Below are 25,477 nucleotides of genomic sequence, written 5' to 3'. Positions count from 1 at the left end.
TGGTGAAGACTTCAGTTCAGGTCCTGGCTGGTAAGGGGTAGAGTGGCAGAGACGGGTTTGCAGGGCGCTGCCTGCACGAGTGACGTGAGGTTGCAGCGAAAGGCAGTGATTGCAGAGCTCCTGGCAGTAGGCACCTGAGTCGGCAGGACTTAGCCGGCATTGTGTCTCCGTTCAGACAGAGGACCTCTAGCCTTGGGCACAGCGATGAAGATGTGAATGAACTCGGCAGGTCTGGCTCAAGAGCCGGGAAACTGGGAGGAGTCTGCCAGCAGGCATTGTGGCGGGAAAGGAGACGGAGAACTAGTTACCAGGGCTAAGGAAGCTACAGACAGGTTTCATGAAGGGCCAGAGAGCAGCCTGACAGCAGGATAGATACACCGCAGGAGGCGGATCTGCAGAGCCAGTGGCCTCAGTCCATCCACCTCCCTGTTAAATGGGGACTCTTGATTTCCTTCTGCAAAGGAACGGGGTCCTGTTGGGACTTGTCTCATACTCTAGGAGATTATCCATCTATCTATCTAATCATCTGTCTATCTATCTATCCATCTATCTATCATCTATCCATCTTTCTATCATCTATCTATCATGTATGTACCTATCTCTATATCTATCATCTATGTATGTATCTACCTATTTCTATATCTACGTATCTATTTGTTTATGTATGTATATGATGATATACATGTATATCTCTCATCGTCTCTTACGTTATTTCCTCTGCTCTCATGACACTGAAACCTGCCCACTTTCAGACATCGCCCTTCAGTCCACATATGGGGGGTCACACTTAGGTGTCATGATAACCATATAGAAATAATGAAAGCCATAAAGCAAAACAAAAACAAACCAAAAGTGTGCCCGTATGTCAGGTCTGTGCGGTCACAGTCTGTAGAAGAAATAGCATTTTTGTGCCTTAAGACTTCACCCCTGTTGTGCTTTCCTTCTCTTTGGAGGTGATCTAAGTGTGAATTGGACAGAGTCAACTCTCTCTTGTTCGCTAATCACTATAGTCTACTTCTATTTTAAACTGATCCTGAATAAGTTCCTATCAAGTTTAAACTAATTTATGAAAACAGTATATTTTATCAATGATAGATGTGAATTTGAGAACTAATACATTACTTGAAATATACTTAAGTACAAATGTATTTGTTGACAAAATAATTGCCTGATATGAAGAGTCTCAAGATTTTAAAACTGCGTGGAGATAAATTATCTTTTTATTCAAAAAAGACTTTATTTCACTATGACTTATTTCACTATGAAAATGACGTCATTGTTGATTAGTTCAAAATATCTGTGCCCTTTCAAGTACATTTAGCATTGCTTTATACGCAGATATATAAGTGGCAGTAATTTTTCTGGCTAGAGCACCACTAGTTTAAGTTAATGGAAATTCTCACAGATACAGATCTCAGAGGCCATGCTTTATCTTTAGTAAAAGTTTGCTATTGGGGGTGCATGTGTGAGAGCTATAGTTTTAATCACAGAACATGGCTGTCTTGCTGAGCTGATAGAAGGGAATTGTCACCATACTGCTGAGTTATGCTCCACAGGCAGCCCTGTTTTTAATTAGGTGGTTACCTCGCCCTCAAGCTGTGATTTCAAACCTTATCTCCATCTTTCAATTACGCAAAAGACATTCATTATCTCCTGCTGAGAAATACAGGGATGGCTTTTTTTATCAGTTATTCCTTTCCATGCCTACTTTCTTTGGTTTTCAGCAGTTTCTTTTTGTTGTTTTTTGGTAAATAAACCTTGGGTATTTGGATTCAAATTTTATCCCTAAATTTCTCAGTTTATTATCTTGCTTGAGATTGACTTTTTGGACATGAAAACTAATAAATATTATTTTATATACATAGAATTAAAAATTTTGTCCCCTGTTTCTAGGTTGGCTACACTTTTATTTAAGCTTTCTAGAATTCGAGAGAATTCAGAGGGTTTTCAGAATCTGGAAATCTTTTTGTTCCAATATTCAGATTCTTTCTGAAAGTTATTTGTTATAAGACATTTCAGAAAGAAGGTAGTGGCTACTCCATTACTATTTATTTTCTCATGTTACATGTAATTTCTTGTGGACAGAAGGGAGTTCTGAAGTCAGGAGTATATGACAAACATAATAATTTATTATTCAGTGAGACACTTGGGATAAAACAGCTGATGAATTTGAAGTGCAATAATCAGAAGAAAGAAGAGGATTGGTTGTGATTTTATCCAGGAGAATCTTCATCCAGTGAATTCACATGGAGAATTGAGACAGTTTATGGATAGCAGCCTCTTCAGTAAGTTCACACAACTGTTTCTGGTCCCTGGGCAGAGGCAGGCAAGGATGCTGCCTTAGCATCCTTAAGCATCCTTGGAGGGGCTGTGCCTTGTGTGGAGGCTTACCATGGACCTGCCTGCCTTGTATCCACTGACTCAGCGTAATTCTTCCCCTATATTTCAGGGACTATATTTCACTCAATTTTGCTTTCACTTACTGTCTTCAGATGAGCCAAGACTCCTCCCTCACAGGACGTGTGAGGATTAGATAGTCTGTCTGGGGTAGTGAGGATGGTACTTAGTCCACAGGAGACACTTAACAACAACAGCAGCAGTAATGATGCCTAATAACATGTTATCAGGTAAGTATAGCTTCTTGACTTACAGTTTTAAAGAATGAATATACATTTTTTTTGTTTTCCCAAACATGATGCTACCTTGAGCATTTATTTAAAAATATAAACCCTTAAAAATACCCCAAAGTAAATTAGTTCTAGTCAAGGATTCCTTTTAGTTTTGAAAAGTCTTGTATTCACGCTCGGCCCTGCTGATTTCCTGCTGATAAATTAGTGGTCATGTTTATTGGGACGATGATGTCATGATACCGTGATATCATGACTAACATCTCTGCCAATGGCTTTGAACTAAATTAAATCACAGCAGGTGATAATGTAGCCCTGCTGAGTATCTGTGCTGAGCTTGAGCAGTTGAGAAATAAAACCATTGGTCGTAATTGAAGAATTCGGGTTTCTCTGTAGTAGTTTTTCACAGGGAACTAAAGAGGATGAGTCCAAGTTGGCCCAAAATAACACGATAATCACTCCTTATGGCCTCATTAGCATCTTAAGAGTTAATGACAGTGGAGACCTTTAGTGTGTTTTCCAGAACCTAAATAGAAATGCAACTGATAATTTTTAGAGTTGGAGACAGAACAAAATGTCATTGAAGTCAGGCTCTTCTCTTCTCAGCTTTTTTATGTTGCTGTTGTTGTTGTTTCCTACGATAGTTAAGAAAACCGAGTTGAAATAAACCCATGTGTCTTGGTAGAACACCTGTATCCTTTCTTTGTAGAGATGGGCTTACCTGTGAGCACGCCTCCTGTCTGTGTTAGGTCTCAGCCATGAGTTACAAGCCTTGACTGGGCATGTAGCACCCACAGAGGTGGATGCACGATGTTCCGTGTGGCCTTAGGAACCACACAGGACAGTTACATGACTTTACTGACGTTGAAGCCAGAGTTCAGCGGTGTTGTAACCTGTGAGGCTGGCGGACTTCCGGCCCTGGGTCCCGTCCTCCAGTTCTCCTTTCCTGCCAGTGACAGCTGGCGTGCCCATCAGCATTGCCACCTGCATCTCTGCCTCTGAAACACCAGCTGGTAATTGAGCATCTTTATAGTCAATAATTAAGTCACGTGCAGAAATTGGACACTTCATGTTTACCTCACATACCTGCTCCCGCCCCCGCCCCTCAAAAAATGCCCTAAAATCTTGACTTTATTTAATGGCGGTTGATTTCTTGTTTCTCAGGCTTGTAAGTTGGGACTCTTTCAGCCTCTTCCTCTTCTTCATTCAGATTCTCTCTTAATTTGTTGAAGCAAATCAGCAGTTGCTCCTGCTGTGGTGAGTTTATATACGTTGTGAGCTTTAGTGTCAAGCAAAATAAATCAACCCTGGCTTGAGCTGAGCGTGAAGGTAATGGCTAGAGTGAGAGCTAGCATTGTCTGCATCCTGTGCTGGTCCAGATTACAAATCCTGAGGAACTAGGTCTGATGGGTAGGTCCAGGTCTCACGTTCACTCCCTGACTGAGGCGCTTAGCCGCTGTCACTGGAGTAGAAGCATGTTGAGGTGATGGGGGGACGAACCTGAGAGGAAGACAGGCCTGTGACAGGAGGAGGGTGGCTCAGGAGGGGACAATCCACACCTGTTTTCTTCCTGCTGTTCCACCCCCGGGCACTCACACTCTGCTCCAGGCTTGGAGCAGATCTAGATCTCCTTTACTTTGCCCTTCAGTCCACAGGAGGTGAGCGGCATCCTACGACAGAGCTTCAGTTTCATGAACTAAATGTCTCTTCTCCCATCTCCACACTTTCTCTTCACCGTGTGTGGCTTTGTGGTAGGTGAGCCGTTCACCACTTACATCATTAGTACTGGAATGTGTCCGTCAACACTCTGATCACAGAACGTGTGACGTTTAGGACCTTACGGTGCTGTGAGAGAATACAATATATTAGTCAAGTGAAGGAATATTTGTGTTTGCGGAAGATAATGAATAATAAAGGAGATTTATTCTCTTTGTCCTCAACACATGTGAATATCCCTTTACTGAAATAGCTCAGCCATATAATAAAACAATGCAAGATAGATTATAATACATGTAGGATTTATTCTATTCATGTTGTCTTTTCTCATATCTGTAATATAGTACCCTGTGACAGGCTAGGACTCAATCAGTATGAAAATATTAGACCAGATTTTTTTTTTTTTTTTTTTTTTTTTTGCGGTACACGGGCCTCTCATTGTTGTGGCCTCTCCCGTTGCGGAGCACAGGCTCCGGACGTGCAGGCTCGGCGGCCATGGCTCACGGGCCCAGCCGCTCTGCGGCATGTGGGATCTTCCCGGACCGGGGCATGAACCCGTGTACCCTGCATCCGCAGGCAGGCTCTCAACCACTGCGCCACCAGGGAAGCCCTAGACCAGATTTTTTATTAATTGGATGCTATTCGTCTGAGTGTAAAAATATAGGAATTTATCTTAACATTAATATGAAGATTAAACTCAAGTTAATTAACTTCTGGTGAACTTTACTTTTTAAGTTTAATTTGTGGATTATGCCTCGAAGATATGATATGGTAAGTAAATTATGAAGAAGGGAAAATAGGAAAGCTACAGTCTCGTTGAACTCAGGACCAGCAGAGCAGACGGCCTGGGCTGTGGGTTCAGGTATGACCCAGTACAGAGGCGACCAGAAGCTCCGTTACCGGGGGATGGTTAAAAGTGCTCTTGCAGGGAACTCTGTGTAAGAAGTAGGAGTAAAGTTTGAAAACAGCTACTTCCTGAAGGCAGCTCCCGCTCACGTAAAGCTGTGGGTAGAGCAAGAGGGAGACTCATGTGCAGGGTTGGGACAAACCTCTCCGGGCTGTAAGCTCGGTGACTAGACGAGCGATGTCAGCAGCCGGACCTCTGGATGGAACTTGGACCTGTTTTGATCCCAGTTCTTGTTTGGGAGCCTCAAAGGCCCAAATGCAAATAGCCCCTCAAAGCATGGAGGGACGCAGGGAAGGAGACAGAGAGGAGAGAGAGAGTGTTCTGGTCAAGATGAGCCTTCAAATCAAAGTAGTAAAAGACACGAGGGAAAGTAAAGCAGAGAAACATTAATAAAGGTAATTAGCAGGATTGGAAAAATGAACACTAACTGCATTGAAGGACCTATTCCAAGAGAGGAATCAAATTAAATTCTGGCAATTGAGTAGAATGAGTAACTTAAGTGCTAATAAACTCCAGGTGTTGACTTCCAAGTGTACATGGTAAACCCCAGCATAAGGCAGATGGGGGCCAAAAACGTTTAAGCAGTGAAAATGTCCATTATGCATCATGTAAGCTCAGAATCTTCCAGGCAAGTCTGTGCGTCCTCTTGTCCCTGGGCCCGTCCGTGCTTTCCAAAATTATCTTCCTTTGTGCTGCCGTGTGGGTCCCTGGTAGTGGTCGTTGACCTGTCTCTGTAGGGTTGTGGAACATTCTGGTCACGTGGCTGCTGTAACTACCAGGACGGTGGCTGTGAGTCCAGGAATCTGACTCAGATTAGTTGGTGCCAGTTTTGTCCTCCTGACCTGGGGAGACCGCGCGGGGAGACCAGGGCAGGTGTGGGACTCGCCTTCTGACGTTTCCCTGCCCTGTCTTCCTCGCCTAAGTCACCATCCCCGGATGAGAACTTCAGGACCACCTTGAGAACGTGTCTGGGAGAAATGGGACCAGTTGCCCGTCACTGTTTACTTACATTTGCGTTCAGAGGGTTGATGCATGGGCATCACCAGATCTTACTATAATCATCTTCCCTAACATTTTTCTCCAACCAGGACCAGCTGGCAAGAAATGGCAGCAATGAAATTTGGGTGATTTCTTTATAAGTAAATTATTTAAGACAAGTTAAATAAAAATGCAATGAATGAGTAGATGTTAATTTTTTTGTCTTCGAAATAGTAAATACTTGCCCTAAAAAAAAATCATTTTATTATTTCAAACAGTGAGTCTGAACCTTTTGTTTAAAGATTAATTTTTTTCAAGCTCCAACATTCTTACAGTCTATACTTCATGAATTGCATAAAATAATAATATTTTGTTAATCCAGTTTCAATACATGATGCAATTCACCTACTGTTTCTGCAGTTACATGCTCAGGAAACTCACCTGGTTTAGTGGATCTAAGAGATTGTGAGATATTTTCAACTCCTCCCTCACTGGTACCTTCCCCTTTTGATTCTGGCCTTAAGAAACGGATGCATCCCACCTCACCACCTCCCTTTTCTCCATGCTGCCAGGACTAATTGTGCCTAGATTGGTGTTTTATTTGATTTAGTGGGTTTTAGAGGTGAGCACTTTTTTTCCCTTTTCTTTTATTTATTTATTTATTTTTTCAGTACGTGGGCCTCTCACTCTTGTGGCCTCTGCCGTTGCGGAGCACAGGCTCCGGACGCGCAGGCTCAGCGGCCATGGCTCACAGCCCCAGCCGCTCTGCGGCATGTGGGATCTTCCCGGACCGGGGCACGAACCCGTGTCCCCTGCATCGGCAGGCGGACTCTCAACCACTGCACTACCAGGGAAGCCCTCTTTTCTTTTATTATTTTATATTTTATTTTATTTATTCTATGCCACTCCCTGAGGCATGCAGTATCTTAGTTCCTCGACCAGGGATCGAACCTGTGCCCCCTGCAGTGGAAGCGTGGACTCTTAACCACTGGACCACCAGGGAAGTCCCTTCTTTTTCTTTTGGCAGTGAGAAATCAGGAGATGATTATTTTTATAGAGAAAAATGGTGTTAAACAATGTTATTAAAAACAATGTGTATTCAAGACACTTTTAATATTCCTGCAAAGGTGGGTACTTGGATGTTATAGAGAAACTTTGAATTTATGCTGCTATTCTTTTTGGAAACTGGCAAGTACTTTCCCAACACTTCTCCCGGAGGCTCAGTAAACTTCTCACCTGCCTGACAGTCCTAGCACGTGACCGCCTGACAGAGTATTTCCTGCTGGGCGACGGGGACTCTGTCTTCCAGGCCGCCTGCCACCTGCCCAGCAGGCTGGGTTCTGTGAGGTTGGCCCCTAACAGAACCCACTTAGCACGTCAGCACCTGTCAGGGGGGCTCTCGGCTGTGTGTCAGGGCAGGAAGGTCGGGGGCCTCCACTCAGTGGACGTTCCCTCCAGCTTCGTCCACAGGTGTTTCCAGGAGCTGTCCGGTCGCTTGTCTAGGACACACAGCACATGTCGCCGTGGTGGCCGACATCCTAAAGCCCCGGGACGTCCCCCTCTCAGCTGAAATAAGGATGTACCATGGGGCTGTGAATGCAAGAAGTCGGTGACTGTGCTGCTCTCTTTTCCTTACATTCGGCCAGTTAGATGCAGTCTCAGGGTTACAACCACTGAGCACAAGAAGGTCAGAGAATGTGGTGAAATGATGCTTCAGTTTCGTGATGGTTGTTACATGGTGTTGTTTTCATTCTGTTCCTTTTATTTCCCGATAGCCTCGTCAGAAAGACACATTTCTAATATTTACTATTAACAACTACGCAGCCGTTCATCGCTGCTGATTCCACGTGTTCTATGTGGAGCCGCATCTTGTCATTCTCGGCTTTTGTGCCAGGACCGGATGCTGCTCTGGTTTAGGCCTGATCGGACCCCATTGCCTTGTCCATTTACAAACCCAAAACAGTGACTAGGAAGACTTCTTGAGTGTTTTGGATATTTGGATAAATGCCTCAGTCAGCAACAATTTCCAGTGTCTTTAGATTTCTAAATTAGGTGTTGGGGATGGTAACTTGCTGGACGTGGTGGCGTTACGGAGCCAAACTCGGGTCCACTCACCCACGTGCAGTAAAGCCAGTCCCCTGACGTCGGGTCGTGGTGAAGCAAAGTGCAGGGTTCATCGCAGGCACCAAACAAGGATTGCAGGGCACCTAGTGCTTCAAGCACCCAAACTCGCCGAAGACTTTCAGGGAAGGGATTTTAAAGACAGAGTGAGGGAAAGTGTTACGGGGTGTGTGATCAGCTTGTGGACACTCTTCTGGTTGGCTGGTGGTGAGGTCATCGGAAATCAGCATCATCAACCTGGTTCCAACTGGTCTGGGGTCTACGTGCTTGTGGGCAGCAGAGAGTTAATTTCTCCCACCTGGCAGAGGTTTCAGTCTCTGCAAAACAGCTCAAAGGCCGTGGCTCAGAATGTTATCTATAGTCCTGGAGGAGGAACTAAAGGTCCTTGACTTTGTTCAGTGGCTAAAGTATTATTATTTTGTCTTGTTTGACTATTTTCCTTTCTTTCTGGAATTTCTCACTTTTCTGATTAAATGTATTCTTTGTAACTCGGGAAAGGCCAAGGAGGCTAAAGCTTTTCGACAAACAGGAGGCAGGCAGAGAACATGGTAGGGGGTCTGGACATGCGTAGGCCCCAGAGGGTCCTGTGTGGTTACAATGGCAAACCATTGAGCTGGTAGGTCAGTGCTAGAGCTGCGGTCCTCTAGGACATAGCAGTTAGTCATTTTCATTTGTACCAGGTGAATAAGCTGACTGAAGAGGGCTGTGAGTATCAGAAGATGCACTGTCCTCTGATTTCGTTGTGCTGGTTGTTTGGAATTTAATCTAATCGTGCTGAGTCGGTGGCAGTCAATGGAATCTTCATTTAACAACCGTCCGATCCATCCTTTGCAGAGGACTGTCTTTTGTAAGCGATGATATTAACTGGAAACGACACACTGAAGGCTGCGGAAGACCCTCGAGGCTCACTCACCTGCCGGGGTCATTACCGTCGGGCTTTGTCAGGATGGTCTGTTATGGTTGTGTTCACAGCTGTTTGAGCGCCATCGACCTGAAAGAAGGGATATTTGACAAATATTTTAAAAGATTTAACTCATAAAATGTGTTCTGAAGATGACTATGTCTGTTAAAAAGCATTTAGTTATGATTTCTACTAATTCGTTACTTCAGCCAGTATTATCACTGGTTCTGTAAAACCGTCTTCATTTTAAAAGTCTGGGCGCACTTAAAACCTCTTTCCATATTTAAGATGTTAAGATCCTAGCGGTTACGTGGAAGTCTTTTGTGGATGTTACCAACAGCCTATAAGTGCACATTTGAGAAAGGGAGATCTAGTTCTCCATTCTTTTTCCTGTCATTACTTGTTTTTCATTGACTTTACCTGTCCTTAGTGTACAATAGTTACCTTATAAAAGAACATGCTTCACTGATGGGGAAGGCTTGATTTTCAGTATCTAAGTTTCAGGTGAAATGTGTCATCTTTGATTTTTGATTGTGTCCTCTGCTGGGCTGAGGTAGTTCATGGAGAAGGCCTTAAATATTATCTTGGAGAATGGAGATTTTTCTTTTGAAAGTCTCGTAAAAAGGAGGAAATGAGGCTTTCCTCATTTTTACTGATGCACGATTTACATAAAATAAAGTGAAATAAATTAAAATATACACTTTGATCCATTTTTGTGGATGCAGATCATTGAATTAATACCACCTCAGTCGAAGTAGAAATAGAGAACAAACCTTCCTCACCCTGTCTGCTCTGCCCTCTCTCCTACCCCCCGGCCCCGTCCCCCGTCCTGGCCTGACCCAAGCCATCCCTGCTCCGAGCTGTTCGGACTTCTTTCATTTAATTTAGTTTAGCTTGCTCTAGAATTTGATGTACATGGAACTACACTATGTGTGTATCTCACGTCTACTAGTTTTTGTTCGGTATAATGTTTTTGAGACTCAGCCAACATTTTTGCATGTTTCGGGGTTGTTTTTTGGGGTCTGTTTTATTGTTGGGTAGTATTCTGTCTGCATGACAACAATTTGTTGATTCACTCCTCCGCTGATGGGTATTTCTTTCTTATAACTGTGGATGCCACAAACATTTTTGTAATAGTCTTTTTGTGAACATGCAAGAAAATTATCTTGGCTGAATTCATAGATGTAGTGTGGTTTAACTGTATAACAAAGCACTGAACTGCGTTCCAGAGAGGTCATGCAGGGCGTCAGTTTATGTCCTGTCATCTCTCAACCCACCTTTCTCTGCAGCCGTGGAGCTGGATCCGGGAGCACATGGCCTTTGTAGCCAACACAAAGTTCAGCTTTGTCAGTAGAGGGGCTCCAAGGGCGTTGCATAGCGGGGGGTGGGGGGGCTTTTCTCTCTTGTTTCTCCTTATGTCTTGGCAGGGGTACATGATGGAGACAGGCGGGGGTCTGCACCCCAGCTGCACCCCAAGGCAGGCTTGCACACCCCAGGCTCAGGGGACGCCTCACACCCCAGGTCTTGCACTGGAGAATGGATGCCCGATACTCAGGGTCCCCACGAGCACACTCCTGTCAGCGCCAGCTGAGCCGCACGTGGGTGGAGGCTTCCTGGTGCCCCCCAGCTGCAGTCCCTCCCTCCAGCCTGGGTGCACCCATACCAGCCATGGGGCAGTGGGACGGTGTTGCCTGCTCTCCAGACTGTGGACCAGCTCCGTCCTGTCAGCCAGACGCTCAGGCACCCAGTGGGTGGTCGCTTTCTCCAGCGAGGTCTGCATCCCAAGTCTGGGAGGAGCCGTGGGTTCCTGGGTCAGTTCCTCCCCTTTGCTCTGCCTCAGCATCAGACGTTTGCCTCTGTTTCAGGATGAAGCGTGCAGGTGTTTAGAAGCCCTGATTGTGTCTCTTAGGGATTAGCTTCATTGTCCTTTCAGAAAGAATGCATGTGGACATTATCATTTTTCCTTTTAAATAGGCAAAAACGGAAGAGTAGAGTTTACTTCGGGAAGCAGTGAGCTTAGAGTCAGTGGCCTGATCGAGGGCAGAGTGTGGCTCAGGGTAGGTGCTTGTAGCTGCCTGGCAAGTTACAGAAGTTTTGTACAACTTTAATAACTGTCACTTAGAATACAAACAAGAATGGGCAAATGGAGTACTTTCTGTACATCTGCAAATGTTCTAGGCAGTTAACACACATTTACGCAAAGTCACGTAAACATTTTCAACTCAGTGCTCATTTTCTAAATTATTTCTTATTTTTTAATGTCACGGCTCCCAGGTCAGTTAAAGCACAAAATTATAGAATATGTTATTTTATATTTTAGAATTAGCCCAATTTCTTCCATTTATAGGTGAAGACATTGGGTATAGAATAGTTAGGGAACATAAGCAGGAACTGTAGGGAAACATTATTTCATAAGACAAGCTGTTATTGTTGTATTTTTAGGGACTTTTCCTTATGATTCTGTTTCAGGCAGCCCTTTAGTAAATGTGAACCAAATCATAGGTATGTTTAGCTCTAATATTGGAAAGAAAATCCCAGATATAAACCTTTATGATGGAGATTAGATGTCATCATCTTTATATATGAAATAATAGATTTGAAAATGGAAACCAGTAAAAATAATGAGTTTTACACGTAACCAATTTTTCTGGAATGCATCTACTTTATAAAAGAAACACTATTAGCATTTATCACTTTAAGAGTCAATATGATGTATTGACAAAGAAAAAGGATGATAAAGAACTGAAGAGAATGTCATGTTGAAAATCTTCATCAGTCTTTGACTAGAGCAGAACAACTCTAGGAAGAGATTGTGCCTTGTGGCTCCTGGAGTTTTCATTAACTTTGATCAATGCAGTAGGCAGTTGCATTTAATACACCTTTATAAGATAGGATATTATTGAAATAAACACTCTTATATTTGATATATGTTTATTACAAAATAAATTAATCAAGCCGTTGCATCTGAATCTGTGAATTGTGTAGACCTCCACATGAAGTGTTTGTAGTGGGGACACTAAGTTAGAGTGGGTGGATTTTATGTAACTGAAATGATAGTAAGGTTTCAAACTAAAAGTCACTGCAAAGACTGGAGGCTACATTTAATCACATTTAACACCATAAAACTGGCTGTCAAAAGTCTAATTAACTCTCAGGCATTAGTCTGTTTTCCATGCTGCTCACTTGCACAGCCTTTCATTATAACATCTGGCAAGGTGTAAAAAATTCCCTAGAAGACCACTTCTTCCTTTAGTTTCACGCCGTAGAGTTATAGTGAAGTGAACTATTGTTAGAAAAGCAACAAAAGCATATTTGATGCTTCCTTCTTGAACCATGAGGAAGGTTTTTAACCTCATTTTGGGGTTGCAGATTACTTCATTTTTTGTAAAAGCGTCCAATTAAGCTTAAAGAGACAGGTTCCGAGTGAATGCTGATATGTATGTTGATTTTACTATTTAGTGATGTTGACATTTTTCCAGAATTTAAACCTAACTCTCAGTGGCACAGTTCACCTGCTCGTAAATCATGATGAATATCCAACTGAGTCTTTGTTTTCTTGGTTTTATACCAACTGCTAAATAGTTCTCTTATCACCTAAATATGCTTTATGTTACCAGTTAAAATTCAGAAGGGTGCATTTGCTTAGATGTTCGCTAGATTAGCTGGAGATAAACATTCCAAAGCACAAAATTTTGATGATAACAAAATATTATAATATTCAGGAGGTAAAGAATGATTGCCTACATGGACGGCGAGCAGACGTACTAGTTAGTGGCATCTGATGGCAGAAGAACATGAAATGATATCTTCATTGTGGTAAAGAAAAAATAATTATCAAATAAAGTTCCAGGCACAGCTAAATTATCCTTTAAGGGGGGTTGAAAAATAAAGATACATTCCGAAAAGTAAATAAATATCGAAGGCAGAGCGCAAATTGTGCTTGTTGAAACAATCACAAAAGGATGTGCTTCAACAAATAGGAGGAAATAATACAAGAAAACCCAAAAGGAAGAGTGAACTGCAGGAAGCAATGATGGGCATAAATTGGTAGAGTTGATAATTTTAGATGAGCTGTGTCAGTAAAAATAATAATAATAGAAATACTGACTAATTTGCAGGGGTGGGGTGGTAACGTGTGGTGTAACTAATAGAAAATGGGGGGCTTCCCTGGTGGCGCAGTGGTTGAGAATCTGCCTGCTAATGCAGGGGACATGGGTTCGAGCCCTGGTCTGGGAGGATCCCACATACTGCGGAGCAACTAGGCCCGTGAGCCACAACTACTGAGCCTGTGCGTCTGGAGCCTGTGCTCTGCAACAAGAGAGGCCGCGACAGCAAGAGGCCCGTGCACCGCGATGAAGAGTGGCCCCTGCTTGCCACAACTAGAGAAAGCCCTCGCACAGAAGCGAAGACCCAACACAGCCAAAAATAAATAAATTAATTAATAAACTCCTACCCCCAACATCCTCTTTAAAAAAAAAGAGAGAGAAAATGGTGAGGAAACTGAATTTCAAAGATCTGATGCTGATGTGTTCGAAGGTCCTAGTTCCCTTCAGAAGGAGGACGAACTACTTACTATATGGGTGTTCTTATCAGTTATGCCAGCTGTGCATGTAAACAACTAAAGAGATGTCATAATTTCCAAACTAGCAGGAAGGACAAAGGTGCTAAATGAACAAAATACAACCAATACACTGTGAGGCAGGAAAGGGGAAAGAAAAGCAAAGGAAAAAACACTGCGAAATAGAAAGCACAAAATAACATGATAGAAAAGAGTCCAATTATAGTAAAAAAAAATTACAATAGGTAAAACAGAAAAAGAGATAAATTGTCTTAGGTTGGGCTTCTAAATCCACCTAAGGGTTTCGAAAGCTGCCTTTAAAATATAAAAATTAAGAATTGAAAAATAAAGGGATTGGAGGAAAAGTTCACCAGGAAAATATAAATCAGAAGAAGAAAAGCAGTTACAGCAATATTAATGTCGGACAAAGTGTACATAGTGGAAGGGAGAATCAGGAAGTTTCTTCAGTGGATTCAGGCTGCTGCCTCCACACACCTGTTCAAACCAGGCGTTGCCTGAGCCCCTGAAACCATTTCTGCCCTGCCCTGTGGTGCCCATCTTCCTTATCCCTTCTCTCCTGGACATTTTGTTAGTTTCCCTGTTGATCACGTATTCTTCAGAGCATCTCCAGATTCTTGTGTGTGACAAACCTCATTACACCCCTCCCCAACTCAAAATCCCTCGACCATGTAGCATTACTGACAAGGTGAAACTCCAGTGGGTCAGAAGCTTCCATCTTCATCTCCAGTGTTTTCCCACACTACTTGCTGGTATCACCCACATTTGCATTTTACTGATCCTGAACTGTCTGTCACTCCCTGAATAGGGAATCCTCTCACCATTATATAATCCCTTCATCTGCGTGTGTGTTTGTTACCACAAAGCTAAATACACACACACACACACACACACACACACACACGTATATAATTTACACCCAACAGTGTATTCTCCTTAGCTATTTATTCGTCTCTCTTCCAGTTAAAGGGTTGAGTCTGTGGCGAGCACGTAGGGTATGTGGTGTCATGTTTGCTGAAATGCAATAATGCACTTTAGGAGCACAATGAAAAGAACGAAATTTTGCTATTTGCAGTAACATGGGTAAGTCAGACAAAGAAACGCTTATATGTGGAATCTAAAAAATACCACAAACTAGTTAATATAACAAAAAAGAGACAGACTCACAGATACAGAGAACAAACTAGTCGTTACTGGTGGGCAGGGGAGTAAGAGGTACAAGCTATTAGGTATAAGTTACAAGTATATATTGTACAACACAGGGAATATAGCCAGTATTTTATGATAATTATAAATGGAGAGTAACCTTTAAAAATCGTGAATCACTTGTTGTACACTTGTAACAATCAAATGTTGTAGACTTGTAACTTATATAATATAAATCAACTATACTTCAGTAATAAAAGGAGAAAAAAAATATCAGTTAAGTCCTCAGGTTAGTTCATATCGATGAGAAAGATTTTTGAATTATTAGATTATTATTATTAGATTAGTAGATGAAGAAAAGAACATAACCAAGTGAATTGAACGCACTAGCTGAAATCTTCCTAGGTGTGGCTTTACTGGGTGATTGAGAGAAAGTTAAAAACACTAATGCAGCATAGAATAGGATTAGGTAATTTGAAAAAGATGGAAAGGGGCTTCCCTAGTGGCGCAGTGGTTGAGAGTCCGCCTGCTGATGCAGGGGACATGGGTTCGTGCCCCGGTCTGGGAAGATCCCACATGCCGCGGAGTGGCTGGGCCCATGAGCCATGGCTGCTGAGCCTGTGCGTCCGGAGCCTGTGCTCCGCAACGGGAGAGGCCACAGCAGTGAGAGGCCCGCGTACCGTAAAAAAAAAAAAAGAAAGAAAAAGATGGAAAGAACGGAGCGCAGCCGGACATGGTTTTATCCAGCCTCTAAGATACAGGATTGGTTGTGATCCATGGGCTTCAGCCAAGAGGAAAATGGTTGTGTCATAGTTGTGATTTCAAGAATAAAATCTCAGGCATCTGTATTTATAGCCTGTGATGTTTTATAGTTGTAAGCTGCCAACAATGTGAGTTCTACTCAAAAGTACAGATGGTTAAAATCACATGCACAGAAAGTGTCGTCTTCTTGTTGCAGATTCTCCGTACGGGCTTCCTCATGTTCACTTTCTGTTATATTTTCCATCTCTTGACAAAGGCTCCTGCTCTTTCATTTGATCATTTATGTAAAGTTTTATGCCAAACTTGCATTAAATTCTTTTTCATGTGCTGTATTTGTTCTGATAATTTCCTTCTCACTCTGTATCAATTTTTGAGTTCTGATCTATCTTATTAAATAGATATAACATAAGAGAGTCATGGAACTTTTGAAAATTACCTAATGTGGCCTGTATAAGGTAAAGAAAACTGAAAGAAATAACTAACTATACCTATTAATAGTCTTCATTCAAAGTACAATTAGATTAGATTAACCGTGATAGTTTTATATGTACTATATAGTGTTTTATTTGAGTGGAAACACTCCTTTTTTAGAATGATGTCCTAGATTAACTGTATCAACAATGAGTATATGACATGTACGTTTACAAGGCACAGTTGTAGGTGCAATGTCATTGTTTAGTTGTTAGACAGAATTCTTTAATTTTAATATTTAAAAGTCATATTAATAATTAAAAATCAAAATAGACTGAGGACTAGAAATAGCTCAAGACATTTTTAATGTGTACTAAGTTATTGTATGTTTTTCTTTTATGTTGTCCAACAAGAAATCGTATGATTCCAAGGTATAATAGTTTTTAAATTAGTGGCAGTTTAAACTGTGATGGTATAATGAGAGTGTCCCAGAAATTTGCATTTTCATACTGAACAAAGAATGCTTAATGTTTTATAGGGAATAAAATAATATAGTTTATCTTAATTTTTGATACTACTTAGAAATTAAGAGAAAATATAGTTGAGCTAATCATTGCTTGTCAGAAAGTATTTTGCTTAGACTGGAGGAAATGGGAGATTTGTGTTGCAAATACATGTGTTTAATGTCTTGACCATTTTATCGGATTGCCCAAAGTTCATTTGGGTTTTTCCGTAAGATCTTTTTGGCCAACCCAACATCATGCTATGTCTGTTAGGGAATATTTTATCAATATATGTGTTCATATTCTTTATTTTAAACTTCATGTTTGTTTGAAATCTCAAATAAAAGTTTTACACAGATATACTTTGTATTTTTTTAATAAATTTATTTATTTTTGGGTGCGTTGGGTCTTCGTTGTGGTGCAGGGGCTTCTCATTGTGGTGGCTTCTCTTGTTGTGGAGCTCGGGCTCCAAGCGCGTGGGCTTCAGTAGTTGTGACTCGTGGGCTGTAGAGCGCAGGCTCAGTAGTTGTGGTGCACAGGTTCAGTGGCTCCGCGGCATGTGGGATCTTCCCGGACCAGGGCTCGAACCCGCGTCCCCTGCACTGGCAGGAGGATTCTTAACCATTGCCCCACCAGGGAAGCCCTATACTTTGTATTTTTAAAGGAAGAAAATATGTATCTATCTATATCTGTCTATATGCAATATGTATATACACATATATCTTTATATACATATTTCATTGGATTCATTGATTGTCAAAATGAACCCATTTATTTAGGTTATTGACTAAATATGCCTAAGATTTAACATATTCATAAAACTAAGTTCTATTCATACACCACGTATTAGCTCTAGTTTACCTACGTTTGTCTACAAAAGACTGGCTCAAATCTACGTTTCATGTCCAGTGAAAAGCCCAGGGTCCTCCCAGATACTTTTTAAGATTCCAAATGCACATTCCTCTGGTCACCCTGGCTTTATTCTTTTACGTGCACTGGAATTTTATTTTCAGCTTGCTGTGTTTCCTGGATTCTCTCTCTCAACTTTGACCTGTACCCAAACTGGACACTCGGCCTTTTCCTTATCTATACCAACTCCCTCTCTGGCCTCCCCCCCATAATAAATCACGACAAAATATCACTAAGCATCACCAATAGAGATCACCAATAGCTGTATTATTTAAGCTAGAGACAAGGTGTCAACAGCACAATGCCTGTCAACTAGTGAATGGACAGGTAAATGTAGAATAGCCACGCAATGGAATATTATTCAGCAACATAAAAGAATGAAGTAAGGATGCAGCTATAACATGGTTGGACCTTGAAAACATTGTTCTAAATGAAGGAAACCACTCAGAAAAGACCACATATTATATGATTCCATTTGTATGAAATCTATAGAGACAGAAAATCGATTAGCGAGTGCCCACTGTAGGTGGTTGTCATAGGTTGGGAGAATAAGGGTGATAACTAAAGGGTATGGTTATTTTTTTGAGGTGATAATACTATTCTAAAATTGATTAATAGTTTTACAAATACTGAAAAACCATTGAATTAATTTTTATTAAAATATAATTGACCTAAAATATTATATTTGTTTCAGGTGTACAACATAGTGCTTCAGTATTTCTGTACATTATAAAATGAGCACCTCAGTAAGTCTAGTTACCATATGTCACTGTACAAAGTTATTACAATACTGTCGAGGCTATTCCCTATAAGGTTCCTTACATCCTGTGCCTTGCTTACTTTGTAACTAGAGGTGTGTACCTCATTTCATGCTCTCCACTCATCCCCCCACACCCCCTCCCCTCTGGCAACCACCAGCTTATTCTCTGTATCTATAAGCCTATTTCTGTTTATGTTTGTTCATTTGTTTTGTTTTTTAGATTCCACATATAAATGTAATCATACAGTGTTTGTCTTTCTCCATCTGACTTATTTCACTGAGCATAATAACCCTCCAGGTCCATCCATGTTGCTGCAAATGGCATTATTTCATTCTTTTTTATGGCTGAGTAATATTCCATTATATATATGTACCACATCTTCTTTATCCATTCATCTGTCAGTGGACACTTAGGTTGCTTCCACGTCTTGGCTATTGTAAATACTGCTGCAGTGAACATAGGGTGGCATAGATCTATTCAAATGTGTGTTTTTGTTTTCTTTGGATAAATACCCAGGAGTGGGATTGCTGGATCATACGGTAGTTCTATTTTTAGTTTTTTGAGAAACTTCCGTACTGTTTTCCACAGTGGCTGCACCACTTTACATTCCCACCAACAGGGCACAAGGGTTCCCTTTTCTCTACATGCTCTACCAGTACTTGTTTTTTATTGTGTTTTGGGTAACAGCCATTCTGACAGGGGTGAGGTGATATCTCATTGTGGTTTTGATTTACGCTTCCCTCATGATTATCGATGTTGAGCATCTTTTCACGTGCCTGTTGACATCTGTATGTCTTCTTTGGAAAATGTCTGTTCAGGTCTTCTGCCCAACTTTTCATTGGGTTGTTTGTTTTTTGATGCTGAGTTGAATGACGACCCCTGGGCTAGGGAGCCCTTTGAGGGGCTCAGATCCCTTGCTCCTTGGGGAGAACCTCTGCAATTTTGATTATCTTCCCGTTTGTGGGGTTCCAACACAGGGGTATGGGTCTTGACTATGCTGCAGATTTTAAAATTTAAAAGAATGTATCATATAGTAAACCAAATCTTAACTAAAATTTAAACTTTAAAAGAATAAATCATATAGTATGTGAGTTATATTGCAGTAAAACTGATATAAAAAAAAACACACACAGCAACAAATTACACAGTTTTGTGTTGGCAGCCACTGAGATAGAGGTTTTTTTCTGGAGATACAGTAGTTCAGATGTCAGGCACAAACACTTTAAAAATGAAAATACATCTCATTTCCTACCATGATGCCCTCAGGCAGCCCCGCATACAGCTGTAGACTTTTCTTGGAGATCCCAAGACTGTAATGTCGACTGACACCCTTTTGGGTTTCAGCCTTTTTTTCTGCCCACCTGCATCCATCCAGGAAAAGCGGAAGTATAATTTATAATTCCTCACTGATACAAATATTGCAGCAACACACCCTACCTTCATTTCTCTACCTTGAATGCTTAGAAGGCAGTAGCAACTACAGAGAGTTTTGGTTGTAAAGTTTCTGTTTTGATCACACATCGTCTGATCACAGGGGTTTGTGCATTTCAGCTTCTGAACAGAATGGATGAGACTAAACTACAAATCTCTGTTGACTCTGTGTTACGTGAGTGGAAGCAAAAGTACCTCTTAATAGAGGAAAAACGTGAACAAAATACACAGCTGAACGCTCTCTAAATTCCCTGATCAAATTGTGTTTGATGAGATTAGAACCTCCATTGTACAGAAACTTATTTTAATGTTTTCTGTGCAATCTCTTTTTTTTTTTTAGCTCTAGACCCGACTAAAGACCCGTGCTTAAGGCTGAAATGTAGTCGCCACGAAGTGTGCATTGTTCAAGGTTCTCAGACCGCAGTCTGCGTTGGTCAGCGGAGGCTCACGCACAGGTAACCTCGTAAACTCAGTGCCACTGACTGAATGGTTTTGTACCAGAAGTTACTGCAGAGTATAAATGTTTGGCAACGTCTGCTAAGCTTTTATCCAGAGTTTATTGAAACAGTTGTAAAACCTTGGCTAATACAATCATGATTCACTTGGGTTAAACATTGTTATCAGTCAGAATTACTCTAGATTATAGAATTTAGGCATATACTGTTAGAAAAAAGAGGGTTTTGTGAAGATTGCGTTAGAGGGCTATATCTGCATACTTATACTTTTTTCAAGTTTAAGGAAAGTACAGTTTGGGTATCTTCTAAGTATTTCTGCATACGCCAACCCAAAAAGTCCTGTATCCCTCAGGGGAGAGTCAAGAACAAAGTTAATAGGAAAAAAGAGTGAATGATTGATGTTTATTAAAAATAAAAGATGAAAAGTCACAAATAGAGGTCTGGGTCTTCAAGGAATCAGTGGTACTGCTGAAGCCCTGGGGTCTGTTCCCTGAAGGCTGACACAAAATCCCAAGAGGAGAAGAGAGTGTTTAAATATCTTATGTCAAGATCAGCACTGCTTCTGTCGGGTAGGTTGCATGTGGAGAGGTGCCAGTAATTTAGAAACAGGATGTGGACTTTGGTGCTGAGTCAGGATGGGAACATGGCGCAACCCACAAAGTGCAATCACGGGGTAGCTGACCGAGGCGGCAGGTGTGCCCACTCCCTCTGTTACTCTAAAAGGAACTGTCTTTACGAGAACGCTCTCTTCTGTGACAGTGGCTGTGATTCATGTTTTGTTTTTACATCAAATGAGCAAGAGAATTTCGCTATTTCAGGGGTGTTCAGAGACGAATTGGTTTCTGACTTTAGTGTAGTGACATCTAAATTGTGTTAGTCAAACATACCAGCGGACCCAGAATAAGAACATCAGAGAGTGATCACGTAAGTAGCAGTTCTAGGAAACAGCCAGCATTTAAGTTTCTTTGATGTTCCTTATTTACAGGAAAGCACTTACACATTGAGCCCCTTATTCCGTGCTGAGTAGATTCGCGGGGGTCTTCATTCCCCTTGCCCAGGCGGTGATGACTGAACCCAAATACAGGGGCAGGTCAGGGTAGCCGAGATAAGAGTTTTGGGAATGAGTTCACTCGGGACAAAGAATCGTGTCATATCAGTAACTTCCTCGTGGAAGTAATAGAGGGATGGGGGGAAGAGAAGCACAGCATGGGGTGGGGGGGAAAAGAGAAGCACAGCATGGGGCCGAGAAGTGTAGGAGCCTCCCAGGAAAGAGCATTTCCTGAAATCAGCGCACTCTGGGCACTGGGGAGTTACAGGGGGGTGAAGCATTTATCAGGTATTTACCCCCAGGCAATCATGACCTCTCTGTCAGTTTTATAGGAGGACAGCAACACTTTGGGCCAGAAGTTTATTTTTCTCCGTATTTCCTTAGAATTCCAAACAGTTTCTGAATTTCTTGGAGTTCCTATTAATTAGTCATCAAACATTTAAAATATTAGTATGTAAACATACATGTAGGGGTGTGGGAGAGGCGATTTCTACTTGAGAAGTCAGGTAGTCAGGAGGGTGGTGTGGAAATGAATCCCTCAGTTGCAGAGAGTTCATCGCTTCATTTCATAGAAAAGCAAAACTGTTTCATTGCACATTTCCGAGACCCCGGGGAGGTTTCCATGCACCCACATTTAACACCTTGGGAAAGGCTCTTTTGCCATCTCACCCCAGCTCCCTGAACCCTAGGAGGAGAGCAAGTGAAGACTTCCCAGTTAATAGCATGTCTGGGGCAGAGATGGTCTCCTGACGACCGCTGACCAATGAGCTGGGAGACGCTGAAGTAACTGATGTCACAGAGCCAGGGAGCTTCAGAGCATCCACTCCTGTTTACTGACACCTGTGTCAGTGCCTTTTACCAATGTGCATCTCACTGCTTCTCTGACTTACTGTAAACAGACTTAACTACAGACAGAAAGAAACTTCCTTAACCTGGTAAGGACTCTCAGAGGCCAAGAGCTAAATTTGAGTGTAGGCAGATGAAGCGGCCTGAATCAGGACCACGGCCAGCTCTGCCTGGGCTGCCTGAGGGCTGAGCTTGGAGGAGGTGGGCATCGGAGTGTTTTTGTAAATAGTGTTTAGTCCACTTCTGTTTCCGCTAGAGACTTTAAAAATTGCACTCAGTACACACTATATTCAATAAATAAAAAACTAGTTTCCGAAGAAATGAACTTAATATTTGACGTGCTTTGAGGATGTCGGCACATAGGGAATGTTTATACAGCACTTAGGGAAGGAGGGCTGCCATGCAGTGTGATCAGTTATGTAAATAATCGACTAATGTAAGTAACGTAGAGCTTACGTTGGGGGATTGTGTGTGTTTTGGGGGGTGAGGCATGGAAACAGAGAAAAGGAGCTTAATTAATCAGTTTCGGCCATTTACACTGCTTAGGTTAGAAATTCCTACTGTTTTTCATTTATAGGAACAACTTATTGTTTCTTTCCTCGATCTCATGTAAGAGAAGAATGAATCCTTGCCTTATTCCAAAGAGTTCTTCCTAAGCTTTCCGCCTCCCCCCACCACCACCACCAACTAGATAGCACACGCTTGTCCCTGTTACCTTAGTGCCCTGGACTTCTCATCCTGTGACACCCACCATGCTGGTGATGAATCATCTAACACCATCTCCTCAATTGACTGGGTATTTCCTGAAAGTGGGTTTGTGTCTTATTCACCACTTTATACTCAGAACCTGGCATACTTACTGGCTCGTGTATATTTTTGTTGAAGAGTGTATTAAAATACCGTTATTTGTAGAACATTTAGAGGAAAAAATGAGTCGTTTGATCAACTGAATTGGTTAGTCTAGATAACCTCAGTCTAAAAGTTGTTTCTGTGCTTATTTGTTGAAGGTGGTCTGGGAAGCGTGTAGAAGTCAGTCAGCAAATGTTTTAAAGTAAATGTATTGAATGATTGAAGCAAATAAGTTATTGCCAGTAAAAAAGGGTGAGGAAGATATGAAATTGTGAGAGAGAGATTAGTCCATAACTGTTTGAAGAAACTGATAGGTACTCGCCTTAGGTTTGCAAATACCTCAGATAATTGGTAAATATTTCCTTCCTTAGTGCTTTAAATAACATGAATTGTCTTCTGACCAGAGAGACAGCCTGCTTCCAAAGCTCACTCTGTGCTTCACGCTGGCTTTGCAGACGTAGAGCGTTGTCTAAACTTCCACATATGTCGTGTTTAACGTTGTTTTTTTTTTTTGCGGTACGCGGGCCTCTCACTGTTGTGGCCTCTCCCGTTGCGGAGCACAGGCTCCGGACGCGCAGGCTCAGCAGCCATGGCTCACGGCCCAGCTGCTCCGCGGCATGTGGGATCCTCCTTGACCGGGGCACGAACCCGTGTCCCCTGCATCGGCAGGCGGACTCTCAACCACTGCGCCACCAGGGAAGCCCTAACGTCATGTGTTTTGACGTTTGTCTCCTGATGGCTTTTTCTGTGAAGAATTGGTCTCAGACCAGCATGAAGCCTGTGTTCTGTGTGCTGCTTTCTGTTACTCTTTCCATTTCCATCACTGTGAAACCAAATAGTTTTATGAACAGTGAGAAAGCACATGGACTGCAGCACGCTTTCCACGATGGCAGCATAGCCAGTTGTGTAGGGGGTTTGATATGAAGTGTGTGCTGGCTTCCCAGGTATGGCTCTGATCCCGTTTCACGTTGTTACTCTGGGGAAGAGCTCCCAGTATTTAGGTAGCTAAGGGTTTTGTTCCCTAGTGTTTGTGTGTTGTGAACAGGGGTCCAGGGTTTGCATATTGTGAGCAGAGCCCGGGGCTTTTGCTCCTTTGCTGCCTGTACAGCTGCTGGTGATTAGCACTATTTCTAGATCAGTGTTCTGGGCTTCAATCGATGCTGCTGGTATTAAAAAAAAAAAAAAATGGTTTGGCAAAATAAGCAAGGAGCAAGGTTGAAGAAGTTGTTGCAGGACAGAACCAGCCCTGTTAATTTCTGTTTCATTTACACCAAAGGTTGAAAATAAAATCAGTAAGGAAATGCTTTTGGCCTCGTAAGAAGGCATTAAATCAAAGAATAGTGAAGCTAGTTTAAAATGCTCCTTATCCAAAATAGATGTCAAAAGAGAGTGAATCCTAAAGCTCCTCTATTTTAACGATATACTTTTGGAATTCATAGTTTTAATGACCTTATTTAAAAGAAGATCGAATTCCTTTGGGTAATTATTAAATGCATGGCTATGGTATTTATATTTCCATTGCTATACTATTGAGGTATTTATGATGGGAGGATTCAATCTCAAGGCATAAGTTTAGCAGAATCCCCAAAATATTTAAACTGAATTGAACTTACCATAACTATTTTGAATTAATGACCCTCTATGGTACATGAAGGCATTGATATTGTTCTTAGGGAGAGTGAAATCCAACGTTTATTTCAAACTTAACGTGTGCAAAGCTCTTCACTAAGTGCCTTAAACTGATTTAGTTTTTACAACAACCCTAGTGTTTTATACCAAAGATTATTGTGCCCATTATACAGAAACAAAAGCTGAAGCCCAGAGATTCTGGGTATTCTGCCTGAGATTACTCGTATAGACAGAGAGAGAGGGAGAGAAATAGGGCAGATTTAAGATTTGAAATCATGTCTACCTTTTTATATAAGCATTCCTTTTTTATAATAAATGGACTTTAATTGTGTTTTTGGACAGATGTTTATGTAACTCACGGAGTATCTCCATGAATCTCTTTGGTTAGAATAGAGACCGTTGGCAACACCGTTTTGTTAACAGACTTTATTTTTCAGAGCAGTTTTCAGTTTACAGCAAAATTGGACAGAAGTTAGAGAATTTCCCACGTGCCCCCTGCCCCACATGTGCACAGCTTCCCCACTGTCACCACTCCCATCAGATGGGACATTTGTTACCATTGTAAACCTACACTGACACGTCAGGGTTCCCCAAAGTCCACAGCTCATATTACTTTATAATATTAATTGCATTTAAGAAACAGGTCATAATCTTTTGAATACTACAGTGAATTCGTGTGACGTTGTTTGATTCCTCTGTTTAAGACACAGATAATAGCTAAACTTCATAGTGTTTCATTTATGTCTGGAACTTTTCTAAAGATATACATACTATATATAATGTATATTTGTGTGTATGTGTATGTATGTAGTTGCATACAGACACATGTATGCATAACTAATTTAATTTCACAACAGTGATGTGACGTGAAGTGGGTTACAGTTATTACCTCATTTTATTC

At 41.7% G+C, this 25,477-nt stretch overlaps 1 protein-coding gene across 4 annotated transcripts in view; it reads left to right on the top strand.

Moving 5' to 3' along the window:
* Window positions 1–25,477, top strand: part of SPOCK3 (SPARC (osteonectin), cwcv and kazal like domains proteoglycan 3) — a 428,476-nt gene that overhangs the window by 149,080 nt on the left and 253,919 nt on the right. For all 4 annotated transcript variants that reach the window (XM_079925607.1, XM_079925606.1, XM_079925605.1 and 1 more), the window contains one exon: window positions 20,090–20,204. In XM_079925607.1, coding sequence (XP_079781733.1) covers window positions 20,090–20,204 — 115 coding nt within the window. The remainder of the gene's footprint in view (window positions 1–20,089; window positions 20,205–25,477) is intronic.

This window comes from Stenella coeruleoalba, assembly GCF_951394435.1.
Source record: "Stenella coeruleoalba genome assembly, chromosome: 7".
NCBI classification, from domain to species: Eukaryota; Metazoa; Chordata; class Mammalia; order Artiodactyla; family Delphinidae; genus Stenella; species Stenella coeruleoalba.
Note: the sequence above shows the minus strand (reverse complement) of the source record. Positions and strands in the feature narration are given on the sequence as shown.